The sequence below is a fragment of the Mus musculus genome, chromosome 2, assembly GCF_000001635.26.
Source record: "Mus musculus strain C57BL/6J chromosome 2, GRCm38.p6 C57BL/6J".
Taxonomy (NCBI): domain Eukaryota; kingdom Metazoa; phylum Chordata; class Mammalia; order Rodentia; family Muridae; genus Mus; species Mus musculus.
The window spans coordinates 151,902,610-151,915,470 of NC_000068.7; the positions used below are offsets into that span (position 1 = coordinate 151,902,610).

Genomic DNA, 12,861 nt, shown 5'->3' on the forward strand with positions numbered 1-12,861 from the left:
TCCCAAAGAGGTCCCCTCCCTTGGTGGCCATATTAGACAATGGATTTTGGTATATCCCTTTCCCAGTCCACCTGAAGTGCCACAAAGCCAATGCTTAAAATGACAAAAATGGCCTCGCCCAGAGCTTTGTACCAGAAGGCTGTCATTGCTGTGCTTTTGGTCTCCCTCTGGTACCATTCTCATCCCTTCCTGGCTCTTCTAAGCCTCTGGCGGTGGCCATGGCAACCAGGGTTGCCTATCACTTGTAGCCCCATTGCTCCATCTTTAGTGACATCTCCACAGAGAACCCTGCCTGTTGAAGGAAACCAGGTGGCAGGTTAGGGAGTTGTCCTGCAGTCAGAGGGAAGGCTATTCAGCTGGAGAAAGATCTTCATACTCAGGGTTACATGTCTGCACCTTCCAGAATACTAAGTCAGACAAGCAAGTTCAGAATAGAACAACCAAGAAGAATGCTAAGAAGTCAGGAAGGTCACTTGTTGTGTCTGGGATGTGGCAGTGACAAGAGCTGTGGGGATCGAGTCCTCCCTGTGTGACCTTCACATGGACCATTCATTCCATCCCAGCCACAGTTGGGAACATACTTGTATTCACCAAATTACAGAGACTGAGGCTCACAGCCTGTGGGCTGGCTGGCCAGGACCGCCTTGGCCCCTGCTTCCTCACAAACCCCCACAGTGGGTATCTTGAAGGACCAGTGTCCCCCTCTATGAGTCACTTGGGCTCCATCGTTCAGGGTGACCGAGTCTGTCAGACTGAGGCAGGGTGACACAAAGACCCACTTGGCCATGTCTTACCCTCTAGCAGGTTAGCCCAGCATCACTTTCAAGGTGGCCCCAAGGGTTCCCAGGAACCAGCAAACCACGGGGCACATGGCCAAGCCAAGCCTCTGCATGCCTCTGTCTGACAGTGTCTCCCTGGCCAAAGTAAGTCACTTGGCCACAGCCATTCTGGAGAATTGGGGAAGAGAGCCGGTAGGAGAGCCGATGAGCTGAGGGCCTGGGGAATGGAAGAGGAATGTGCTTCTGGACTTGCGGGGAGGTCTACCACAGAGAAAACCCTCTGTCCAACAACAGGGGGCACTTAGAGAATTCCCACTGGAGGCTTGGAGGCAGAAGCCACTACTAAACACAATTACAGAAGATTGTGCAGAGGAAAGTGGCTCTTTGTGTGTCATGAAGTAGGAAAGGCAAGCTAGAAAGGTGCGCAGGCCCTTTCCCAACCAGCACATTGTCACAAAGAAAAAACTGGACAGTACCAGTGGCAGGTGGAGTGATGATCCAGACTGGTGGGAAGTAGTCTGTAGAGCCAACCACATCCCAGGAGGAATGCCCTTCACTCAACCCTGAGACACATGAATCCTTGCTCTGGGTCAAAAGGCTCTTGCGGGTGGCGGGGTGGGGAGGGGAAGATACACACAAATTCACTAGGAAAACAAGTTTCTGGATGGAACCAGCATCCATCTGCAAGGCTGAAGGAACATGGGGTATAATTACAGGATGCAGCACCTCCCAGCAGGAGAGAAAATGACCCCAGGCCCAGGGCCAAGCCAGGATATGCAATCTAGACAAACCTGGAAACTGGGCTGGAAACAATGGCAGAAAAGAGCATCCCACAGAAGACTGCCGGTCTGCCTTTAGAAAACACAAAAGTGTCTGTATCGATTGTGTACCTCTACAGGGACCAAGGAGCTCTGTGAAGGAGCTATAGGCATGCCTGCCTTGCCTGGACTGTTTCAGTCCTTTCAAAGTTGAAGACAAATATACAAACCCTTGACGTATGTGAGGGGTGTGTGCACTGCAGGGTGGTTTGTTACAATGTTTTTTTTTTTCCAAAAGATAAATCTGAAATAAGTAAAATAAAATTTAAAAATTGTTTACAGACTAGCCTTATGTGTATGTGTGTGTACAAGCATGTGGTGTGTGTGTGTGTGTGTGTGTGTGTGTGTGTGTGTGTGTGTGTGTGTGTTTCAGAAAATATCACTAAAAACTCATGTGCATGTAGAAATGGCTGAGGGGCACGACTGTGAAGCTGACTGTGGATTCTGCCCCAGCTGGGGAGCTCTTCCCATCAGGGACATGCTGTGCTTGTTAAATGAAAATAAACAGAATCCAGAAGGGGCTGTTGGGTCTCTGGGTCACAGCCTCCTCCGGGCCTCTGCAGGGTCCCAGGTTCCAAAATAGACCTGCACCCCCACCACCACCCTGACCTGGCAGTCTTGGTCCTCTCCTCCTGGAGGAGAGCCAGAGAATGGCTGGGGCTGAGCTCCTGGCCTGAGAAAGGACAGGCATGGCCGTGGCCAAGGCTACCCAGGGCAGAAAGGATACACAGCTTCCGCTGTGGTCCTCAGGACCTCTGGCTTGGCAGGACCAAGGTAATGCTCAGGAGCCCAGGAGGAAGACAGGCCAGGAGGATCTTCCACAGAGCCCATGTATTGACCACAGAGGCAGCTGTAGCTGAGGCCAATCTGTTTGGGCTGCTGCTGCCACACTGGGTGACTCAGGACAGAGCCGATGCAGTTTCTGGACCACTTTCTCTAGCATCATACATGGAAAGAATTCTACCTTTGATTGCACGTTCAGGGTCACCGGGGCTGAAGGATGATAGGGTGCAAAGAGAGGCTGGCTCCTTCTGACACCAACACAGATAACAGTAAGCCACCCGGAGTTCTCAGATGCTAGCATTTAAGTGGGGCTGCCTCACCCCGCTCTGTGGTGACCAACATACCACCCAGAGACGGTGAGGTGCCTTTTACCCTGTTCCCCAGTAAGGATTAGGTCTCTTCCACTTGACCTTGACTACCATGCTGAAGGCTTAGGTTTGAGGGACTTGAACACTCTGTGTTCCACCCTCCCTAGGATATCTGTCTTGGAAACCAAAGGGCTGCCATGCCATGTATATCAGAGCCCAGGCCACTCAAAGACCCAACTGTCTTGGCCAATAGTCATAACTGAGGCTGCACATAGTCAGGGAAAAGGTTGCTTTTATTTTCTCTCTTTCTGGTGTGTGTGTGTGTGTGTGTGTGTGTGTGTGTGTGTGTGTGTGTGTGTGTGATAGTGTAGGGTGTTCTGCATCTCTGGGTTTGGGTTTGAGTGATGGTTACTGGAAGTAAGAAACTTGTGACATACTGATATCTTGGTGAAAGATTATCAAGGGTACCTGATGCATGAAACTTGGTTCCTGGCATCCTGGGGACACTAACAGACCATCATCTGGGGTTGTCATTGTCTCCAGAGCTTCCTGCCAGGACCTTACCATCAGTGCTGTGGGAGATGCCCGAATAATGACCTCTGGGAGTTGGGTAGCACTGTGGGGCCAGGCTGGTGGTATCCCTCAGTCACTACCCAGAGGATGAAAAGCAAAAATCTGGGGGAAGTTATTGGAAGATGAAGGATGCTGGGTGCTGGGTAGTGACCATCTGTGGGGCTCTAGATTGGTGGCATTTGTCTTCTTTTTGCTCCAGATACTTCAGGAGAACAAATCAACAAATGGCTGGCACATCAGGAATGGCTCATTTCACCACCGAGCTCCTGAGAGCAAAAAAATCAGTTGTTCTGGACCACCAGGTCCTGAGTTTGGCTTTGGATGATAGCCTCCCTCTCCTGCACTGGATGTCAGTTCCCTGTGAGATAACACAAGGCAAGGCCCAGGACCCCACAGGCTCACTGAGGACGTTGGTGTGGAGGTGGGCAGGTGGACCATGACTTTGTGCCCCCTTGGGTTTCCGAAAAGACTACCAGGGTCTCAAGAGAGCAGGACCTGTTCCACTGCTCCAGGCTTTGGCAGTATGACCAACCCATTCAGCCCTCTAGCTGTAGCGATTGGTCCAGGAACAACTATGTGCTCTGAGCTAGGATGATCCCAAAGCTATCTAGAAAGAGGTATTCATTTCTGAGGGCTGCTGAATTGATAGAAGATGGTAACAGTCATGGCAGGGATTGTCAGAGGGTAAAACCAACAGAAAAAAATCACCCTGGACAAGAAAGAATATCTTTACTAGCTTTTAAATATCTAGATCCAGCCATGTCTAAAACTAGAGCTTAACTTCTCAGCTTTATTGCTTACTCATTTTTGGCAAACTATTTGAGCAAATGTCAGTGTGCCAAATAGCAGAAGTATATTCTCCACTCTCTGCCCCCATGCTGGTAAAGTCTAAGTACACCTTGGGGTTGGCCGGTTTTCTATACTTGGAGACAAGACACTTACAATGACTCAAATGGGACTTCCTGCTGCCCCTGCCCTGAAGGAGAAAGATGGCATCCATGCCTCTGCTTTGGGGCATTACTAAGCCAGCTCCTGCCCAGTGGTGTGGAGTTATTCACTCAATAAACTCCCACAAGTGTTTCTATGAACCAGACCCTTGGACTGGCACCAGGGGCTAAGACAGAAAAATGACCACAAGCAGGGGGTGCTGAGCCTGGCTCTAAGTACATCCTTTATGAGTCAGGGGAGTGCTTTGATGGGGACACCGTGGCAATTATTAAAGGCAGAGAGATGGACAAGGTTCTTTTCCTCCCAGGGGAATGAGGGTGGTCATAGAGTGACTTTCAGGTACAGCTTTCTGCAAAAATGTCAGCCTTGAAGCTCAGATGGCAGAGCACACACAGAGAATCCAGCCAGATAGCAGACAGGCCCCTCAAGGGGTCTGTGAGTCACCAGTTTACTTCAAGCCAGAGAGGCTTACAGCACAGAGGTTGGGCGGGTGTGTGTGTGTGTGTGTGTGTGTGTGTGTGTGTGTGTGTGTGTGTGTATGTCTGTGTGTGTATGTATGTGTGTGTATGTATGTGTGTGTCTGTGTGTATCTATGTGTGGAAACACTATGGAAACACATTGCTGATTGCCACTTTGGAAACAGACAAACACATCTTCCCAGCAAGTGACAGGCAGTCCTCATTACAGTGACAGCAGAATGTTCTGGTCCACACAGGCTGAGATGTAGCAGAAACCATTGACTCTCAGTTCTGGAGTTCTTTCAGGAAGCCCAAAGCAAGGTGCTAGCTGGAAAGGCATCTGGGAGCAATGTTCTGCGCTTCAGTAATCCCAGATGTCATTCAATATCAATACCTCTCTCCTCAGCACCCCACCAAGGACAAAACCCCAGGCTTGCCATGCCCTTCTTGGACCTCTTTTCCATGGCTATTAATCCTGTTCATTAGGCCCTGCCCTGCCCTAGACACACAGCCTCAAGGGCTTCCCATATGATATACAGACTTGATTAAGTGTCAACGTATGAACTGGGGAGGAGGGCAATAACCCTTAAACCACAGGGTCTTTATTTAGTACATACTATGTATTGACTATAGGATTTCCTTTCCTAACTTTAAGCATTAATCAGGCAATGGTGGCTATTAGCCCATTAGACAGAGTCAGAGAGGTGATGTAACTTGGCCATGGCCACAGAGACAAGAAGCTAGAATTGCAGGCTAGCTCAGCCAGTGGGCTCAGGACATGCAACTGGAACAAGAAGGTATGTGCAAAGGCCAGTGGCAAAGCAAGGCTGGCTGGCTGTGGAGCCAGGGCAGAGACAGAGTGAGATTACGAGATTACGGTGCCCGGGCAAGCCCAGCTACACAGCCCAGGCCTCAGCACCGAACACAAGCCAAGCCCGTTGTGCTTTCATTGAGAATTCTCAGACATGACAGAGTGTTAAGCCCACTCATTGGTGGAAATACTTGAAATAATTTCTAAAACCAAATGGCAAGCAAGAGATAGTGTTAGCATTCCTTCTAGGCTCCATCCAACAGTTACCTGGCAACAGGAAAGTAGACCTGGCTTGCTATAAAAGAGGCTATTTGGCTCTCTCTCTCTCTCTCTCTCTCTCTCTCTCTCTCTCTCTCTCTCTCTCTCTCTCTCTCTCTCTCTCTCTCTCTTCTCTCCCTGACCCCTTTTTCCCTCTGTCCTCTTCCCCCTCCCCCCTTCTCCACATGTTCCTGGCTGTCCTCTCCTCTCCTCTCTTCTCTCTCTCCCGTTCTCTTTCTCTGTCTCTACTCCCTTCTCAACTCCCCTTCCCACACCCCTAGATAAACTCTATTCTATACAATACCCATCATATGGCTGGTACCTCAGGGGGAAGGGATGCCTCAGCATGAGCCCGCAAAGGCACACACACACACACACACCCACCTCATCATACCTAGCTCTACAAAACATATCCCGCTCTGTTTATAAGACACAGCCTTCCTCTAGCTCTCAAGATCTGTGTGCCTCTGTGAGAAACCAGGCTAAATGAAGCCACTGTGTTGGTGACATCTCTGAAGAGACCTAGGGAAGGTCAGCTGCTGACAGAGAGAGGAAACCTTCAAATAAAGTCAGAGCAACCATCATGCTTCAGTGGGGAGGATGAGCAGAGCCGCAGGGAACGTCCATGCTCCTGACCTAAGAGATGATAGTTGGCCACTGCACCTAAAGCCACCAAGCACTGGGATGACTTGTGGGTGCTGTGATAAATGGAGAGGCAGAGTAGGTGAGCAACAGTGCTCTGGACAAAGAATGCTGTGTGTGCCCATGTGCAAAGGCCCTGGGAGGAGGGCAGTGCTGAAGGCAGTGGGGCCCATGGGTAGCCATCCCAACATGTCCACTGGAGACCCAGCTCTTCTATTGGTCTTGCTGGTGTTCTTCTTTAAAGTATGACAGTCTCCTCTTTGTGCTGAGAGCTGTTCACATAGTTCCGTGTCTATTTGACAAACCTTGTGCGGGGAACAAAGCCGTGCTTCATTCATTCACTCATTCATTTGTTCTCTCCATCTCTCCTGTGCAAGAGGCTTTCCACTGTCATCTGGAGGCCACATCACACCCCACAGGAGGTGTGAGGACTATTTCCTATGTCGGCTGCAGACAGGACCTGGGAGGGCTGAGGGTGCCCACACTGCCATGGGTAAGAAGCAGAGAGCTCTGGTGGGAATTGGGCTGAATGGCTGCTGAGTCTTCCATGCTCTCTCCATCTCCTCTCCCATCCAGTGTAAGGCCTTTCAGACTGTGTGTCTTTTAGCAGATTAACTCAGCTGCTCTGGGCCAGGTTTGGTTTTCTCTGTAGTAAAATGGAGAGGAATCCCACAGGCCTCATTGGTATCAAGAAGCATGTTAGCCAATAGCCATGAGGATGGCGCCCTTTAGCCTACACTCCTGTGTGTCAGGCACAGGGCATACACGGAGCTGCACTGCTGTTCTGAATTCATGTGTTTCTGCCTCCCTGGCCTCATCTGTGATCAAGGCAACCAAGACAGAGCTGGCCTGCTGAGCTCTGGCAGGCAAGCAGGCAGGCACCTCGAATGTCCTCATGTGCAGCTGTTTTTCTTACCAGAGCCTCCTGCCAAGGTCCTACCTGGGCCAGGACTCAGGTCACAATGAACTCTTATTCGTTCGTTCATTCATCCATCCATCCATCCATCCATCCATCCATCCATCCATCCATCCATCAGGAGTTCAAAAAAACATAAGAGAAGAAACACACCATGAAGCTGGGCTGCCTATACCCTGAAGCACAGACTCAAAGGCACCCCACTAGAAGCAACTACCAGTCCCCCACCCCGCACCCCCATGACCATGGCTGCATGACTCCAGAGACCAATCCCTGCATTCTCAGGCTCTCAACGCTGTATCTGAAGGAAGAAGAGACAGAAGCAAGTGGTGACACTGTGCCTCCCCAGCATGTCCCTGCACAACACGACCTGACTCGCTTGTGTTACTGTCATGCTCAGTGGAGTGGGTACTGGGACTTTCCTTGCTCAAGAAGCTAAAGCACAGAGGTTAACAGACTCGGTGAAAGCCACACAGCTGGTAAGCGGCACAGCTAGGCTTTGAACAGCAAACTGAAAATTCCTCAAGTCCCGGAGCCAGGACATCCACGCATTCCTCAAATAAGAGCTTAGTCTTGCTCTGTTTTGCAGCAGGAGTGTAAGATTTAGGGCCAGCTACATCTGATTCTAGGGGTACTGGCCAGGATACTCCCCTGGCCCAAGACTTACCACCCAGAACAGGAAGTCCTGGGACAATCTACCCAGGAGACTTCTGGTTCCTGGCGCCACCACGAAGCCAGAGCCGCCACAGGGTGGAATGCCCCCACCCCAGGCCCCAAGGGAGAAGGGAGGCCAGGAGCCAGTTGTGCTGGGCACCCACAGGACTCTATTCCAGCCTTGGAAAGCTCTCTGTCTCCGGGCTGTTTCCCCAACATCACTTTGCTCCCTCCCTCCCCAGGCTGCTCTGGGGGTCACTGCTTGTGTTCCAAGCCTAACTTGGAATCAGAGGGGGAAGGTGGAGGGACTGAAATTTGAGAACCGGGCTTTGGGGGACAGGGGTAAGAGTGGAGAGAAGAGAAAGCTAGGGAGAGGGGAGGAAGAGACTCAATGCTTCCCACTTGGGAGAGAGCCTTGCCTGAGCTGTGGTCCAGCGTGTGCGTGTGCGTGTGCGAGTGCATGGGCGGCCTTGAGCACGCCAGGGAAGACAGGCCCCACTGCACAATCAAAGCAGAAGGAAGAGGCAGGAAGGGACAGAGAAAGGACAGAGGTGGATGGGGGGGGGGGAGCAGGAGGCGAGGCCTCAGAGGGGAAGCCAGCAGCTGTGGCTGCCCTGAGTATAAATAGCCCAGAGGAACTGGCCCTCAGGACTTACAGCAGTTGGACTCTGCATCACAGGCCCCAGCTGCACAGCACATCTGGGCGAGGGCTGGCTGTGAGGAGTTACCTGTCCTGGTACCTGACAAGACCACCTCACCACCACTTGGTCTCAGATGCTCTGCCAGCCAGCTATGCTACTAGATGGCCTCCTCCTGCTGGCCACCATGGCTGCAGCCCAGCACAGAGGGCCAGAAGCCGGTGGGCACCGCCAGATTCACCAGGTCCGGCGTGGCCAGTGCAGCTACACCTTTGTGGTGCCGGAGCCTGATATCTGCCAGCTGGCGCCGACAGCGGCGCCTGAGGCTTTGGGGGGCTCCAATAGCCTCCAGAGGGACTTGCCTGCCTCGAGGCTGCACCTAACAGACTGGCGAGCCCAGAGGGCCCAGCGGGCCCAGCGTGTGAGCCAGCTGGAGAAGATACTAGAGAATAACACTCAGTGGCTGCTGAAGGTACAGCTGGGGTCGTGTGATGGGCTAGAGGGTGGCTAGGGGACTGCCCGATCACCAGGTGGCGTCAGCCCAGAGGTGTTCATCTCAAGACAGAGAGGCCCAGGCTCTATGTGGTATAGAGCCTTTGGGATGTGGGGTCCAGAGAGGGCCCTGGGTGAGGATGGCTGTGAGGCCTCCTGTAAGGCTGAGCACCATTTGGCCAGGCTTCTCTCAGATGTCCATTCATTCATCTAAGAAGAATTTGCTGAGTGCTGACCATGAGTCAGGACCATTCTAACCATCCGGGTATCCCCACAAGAACAGAACAATACATTCCTATCTAATGGGCTGGGGAAAGGGTGTGAAAAAGTTGTCTGCTCTGTGTGGGACCGTGTCACACATGGAGGTAGAGACTGGAAGAAGGCACAGGGGGGCTTAGCCAGGTCAGATGCTTGGGGCGTCTCTGAGGAAGTAAAGAGAGCAATGGGCACCTAGAGGGCATCCTAGCAGAGGTGAGGGTACAAGACAGAGCACATAAGTTGGGAGTAAGAAGGGACATGGGCATTCCTAGACAGATGAATGAACCACAAAGGCATTTGGGACTTTGGCTTCTAAGTGACTTGGCTACCACTGCCTTGTGAACAGGCTGAGACTGGTGAATTTGGTTTAAGACATTATGGGGTGGAATGGTCTCTGGGAGGCCAGGTGTGAGGTCTCCATGGATTCTGCAAGCTCTATACATGTGGGTCTGAAGACCTATAGGATGGGCGTCTGATTCTGATTTATTCTGGCGAGTTGCTGATAAACTGGAAGTCAAGTGGCTAAAAGCCAGGAGTTAAGGTATAACACTGCAGTGTAAGCCCAGTGCCAGGGGTCTCTGGTCATTTTGCTCCTTCTGCAAATGCTGAACAGCTTATACCTCGGCAAGCACTGGCTACAGAGCTGAAGGAGGCAGGCTGGGCTATGACTGTGTGGGCAGCGTCCTGTCCTGTGGGGCCAGGATGTGGCCAGCCAGAGTCCCTGAGTAAGAGTCACCCAAGAAAAGAGGAGAACTAAAGACATATGGGAGAGGACAGAACCAATCCATGGAGGCTTAAAACAAGGTAGACAGCAGGTATGCCTGACAGTTAATAAACCAAGTAGGATAATGGCCGTCCAGAACACTTTTATTGCCCCTGTGGTTCTAAACTGCTGGGTATTATTATTGTTGTTGTGGTTATTATTAATTATTATTACATTTATTAACTTATTTACCTGTGTGCACATGTATGTTGGCATGCACATGCCACATGTGTGGAGGTCAAAGGACAGCTCTTGGGAATCACTTTGCTCCCTCTACCATTTGGGTCCCAGAGTTCAAACTCAGGTCACCAGGCATGTCAACAAGGACCTTTACTGGCTGAGCCATCTTGCCAGACCCTGAACTTCTTAAATTATACACTCAGTTGATAGGAAAGGCTTGCTCTCCCATAGAACATGCACATTCATTATTTACACACATGAGCCCATACTAACATAACACACACCCCTGGGTGATCTCCCTGTAGTGAGTAGGCTGGACTACATGTACTGAAGTCCTGTCTCCGCACGCTTTCACACCCCCACTCCTGCCACACATGAGCCTGCTGTCCCTGCTGCATCCCAGATGCTGCTCCTTGGCTCCTGTCCCTCGGGTCTCTCAGCCCACCCCATTCTGTGCCCATGTCCCCAGCCTCCCTTGCTGACTGCTTCAGGCTGCCTGAAGCCCGGTTCTGTGGGCAGCTGACCCCAAGTTCTATGAGATATCTGAGCCAAGCCTTCCTCTCTAACCTTCTCCTTCTCTCCACCCATCTCTCACCAGATGTGTCCCAGCTATAATAAACAGTAGAAGGTATGGGGACTATCCTATGCCTCCCAGTGCCCAGATCTTGCTCAGGCTCAGACAGAATAGGGGCCCTCAGCCTCCTCGGCTCCCCCTTCCCACATCAACTTTTCTCTCTCTGCTGCTCATCTCCTCCATGTCTAATCATTCCCAGGCACCCCCTGTGCTCACAAAGATGGCAGTGTCTATAGTCCATACTCTGCCTCCTTTTCCTCCCAGGTCCCAAATCCTATGACCACAACTCAGCTCATCTTCCTAGACCTCAGGACAATGTTAGCACTCGGCATCATCGTCTTGGGTTTTCCCAGAAGCACTCTTCTTGCATCCAGTCCATCTCTCATAGCCCCACCTGGACCAGCTGTGCACTTCTCTGTGCTCACTGGCCCAGGACTTGCCATCTCTCCTCTGGACACTGCCTTTACTTCCTCCTAGTTCCCTACCCCAAGTCCCACCCTCGTGTCCCTTGAATCGCCCAGTCCTGGTGTTTGGGAAACAGTTGAGTCAACAACAGAATTTGACTTGATGATCTTTGAGACAAAGTCACCTGCCCCAACACTTTCTATGGCACAGGATCGTACCTGGGTGTCACCCACCTAGGCTGATAATCCAGGGAGTCCTGTGGGGCTGGCTGAGCAATGATGAGACAGTCCTCCATCCTGACCTCACATTGGTGAGCCAGATTTTTCATGTGGCTGTGGATGAGCAAGCCTGTTCCCTCATCTGACAGAAGGTCAGGTGGTGCTGGGAATACTGAAACCCTCAGGCTCCTTTCACTGCATGTCCCAGGAGTATGAATCACACCCGAATGGAGCAACTCTCCACAGGCGCAGAGGCCGGGGGTGGGTGATGGGTTTGTAGCTTCTCAGTGCAGTTCACACCGGAGTCATTCCAACTCTGAACTCATTCACGGTCCCTCTTAATCACATGGGCCAAAGGGCAGTTAGATATCCCTTGGGGCAAAGGATGTCACCCATCCATGCCAGATTCTCAGCAGATTCCAGTCTCTGGGAGGCAGTCTTGCCAGCCTCAGGTAAGGGGCCTCTTAGTTGAGCACAATCTTTTATGCCCCTCAGCATTCATGCCTGGTGATCCCACACCTGTAGAGACTGCCGCAGATAAGACGTACGGACCTGCACAGATCTAGAAACCACTTGGCTTGAATACGTAACCTCCTTGAGAAGCAGCAGAGCCTGGAGCGGGAACACTCTGACCCTGAAGCTTCCATCGAACCCTCCCTTTTCACTGGGGTGTCGGTGTGTGCAGATTGTTTGCTCCAGGGTCCTCTTGCAAACAGATGGAAGTCCTGAAGGTGTGAGTCTTTCACTGCCTCCCAGTTGAGATGTGTAACTCCTGGCTTTGAATACACACACACACACACACACACACACACACACACACACACACATACAAGTACACTCACACACACAAAGATCGTCCCACACAAATTCTCACCCCTTGAACACACCTCATCCCAGGCAAGGGATGCTGTGCTGCCTGTGGATGCAGTGGGACTCTCTTTAAGCTCCTGTTCCTATCTGGCGTGCCTCAGAACTACTGAAACTCAGTCTCCTCTTTGACTTTTTTTTTTTTTTCATCTTGAAAGAGTTTGAAAACATTCCCTGAGCACATCTTCATCACTGCAACCACCACCATAAGCCTATCCAAGCTCTCTAACCACAAGGTCCATTTCTTTGAAGCTGCAGGGGGTAGGGGGACAATCCCTGCCCCCTGCTGTGAGCTCCAGCAGCCTGCAGTTACTCCATGCTTTTAGCTCCCTGCCTGTTCCTACCGTGCACCTGTGAGGAAACTGAGGCAGAAGGCAGCCATTCTCCCTCCAGCTGTATATGCCATCTCCTAACTGTGGAAGCTGGGACTCCTCTAAGTCACACTTTCCCGAGGTGTGGCTGCTTGGGTCATCCACACTCATGTGTTAGCTCCAGTCTCACCTTTCTTCTCCCCCTCT

At 51.5% G+C, this 12,861-nt stretch overlaps 1 protein-coding gene across 1 annotated transcript in view; it reads left to right on the top strand.

The window, feature by feature from the left end:
- The first annotated feature begins 8,597 nt into the window (after positions 1-8,597).
- Angpt4 (angiopoietin 4) overlaps positions 8,598-12,861 on the top strand; it is a 34,131-nt gene continuing 29,867 nt past the window's right edge. The window contains exon 1 of the mRNA NM_009641.2: positions 8,598-9,058. Within this exon, the coding sequence (NP_033771.1) occupies positions 8,723-9,058 (336 nt within the window). The 5' untranslated portion in view covers positions 8,598-8,722. The remainder of the gene's footprint in view (positions 9,059-12,861) is intronic.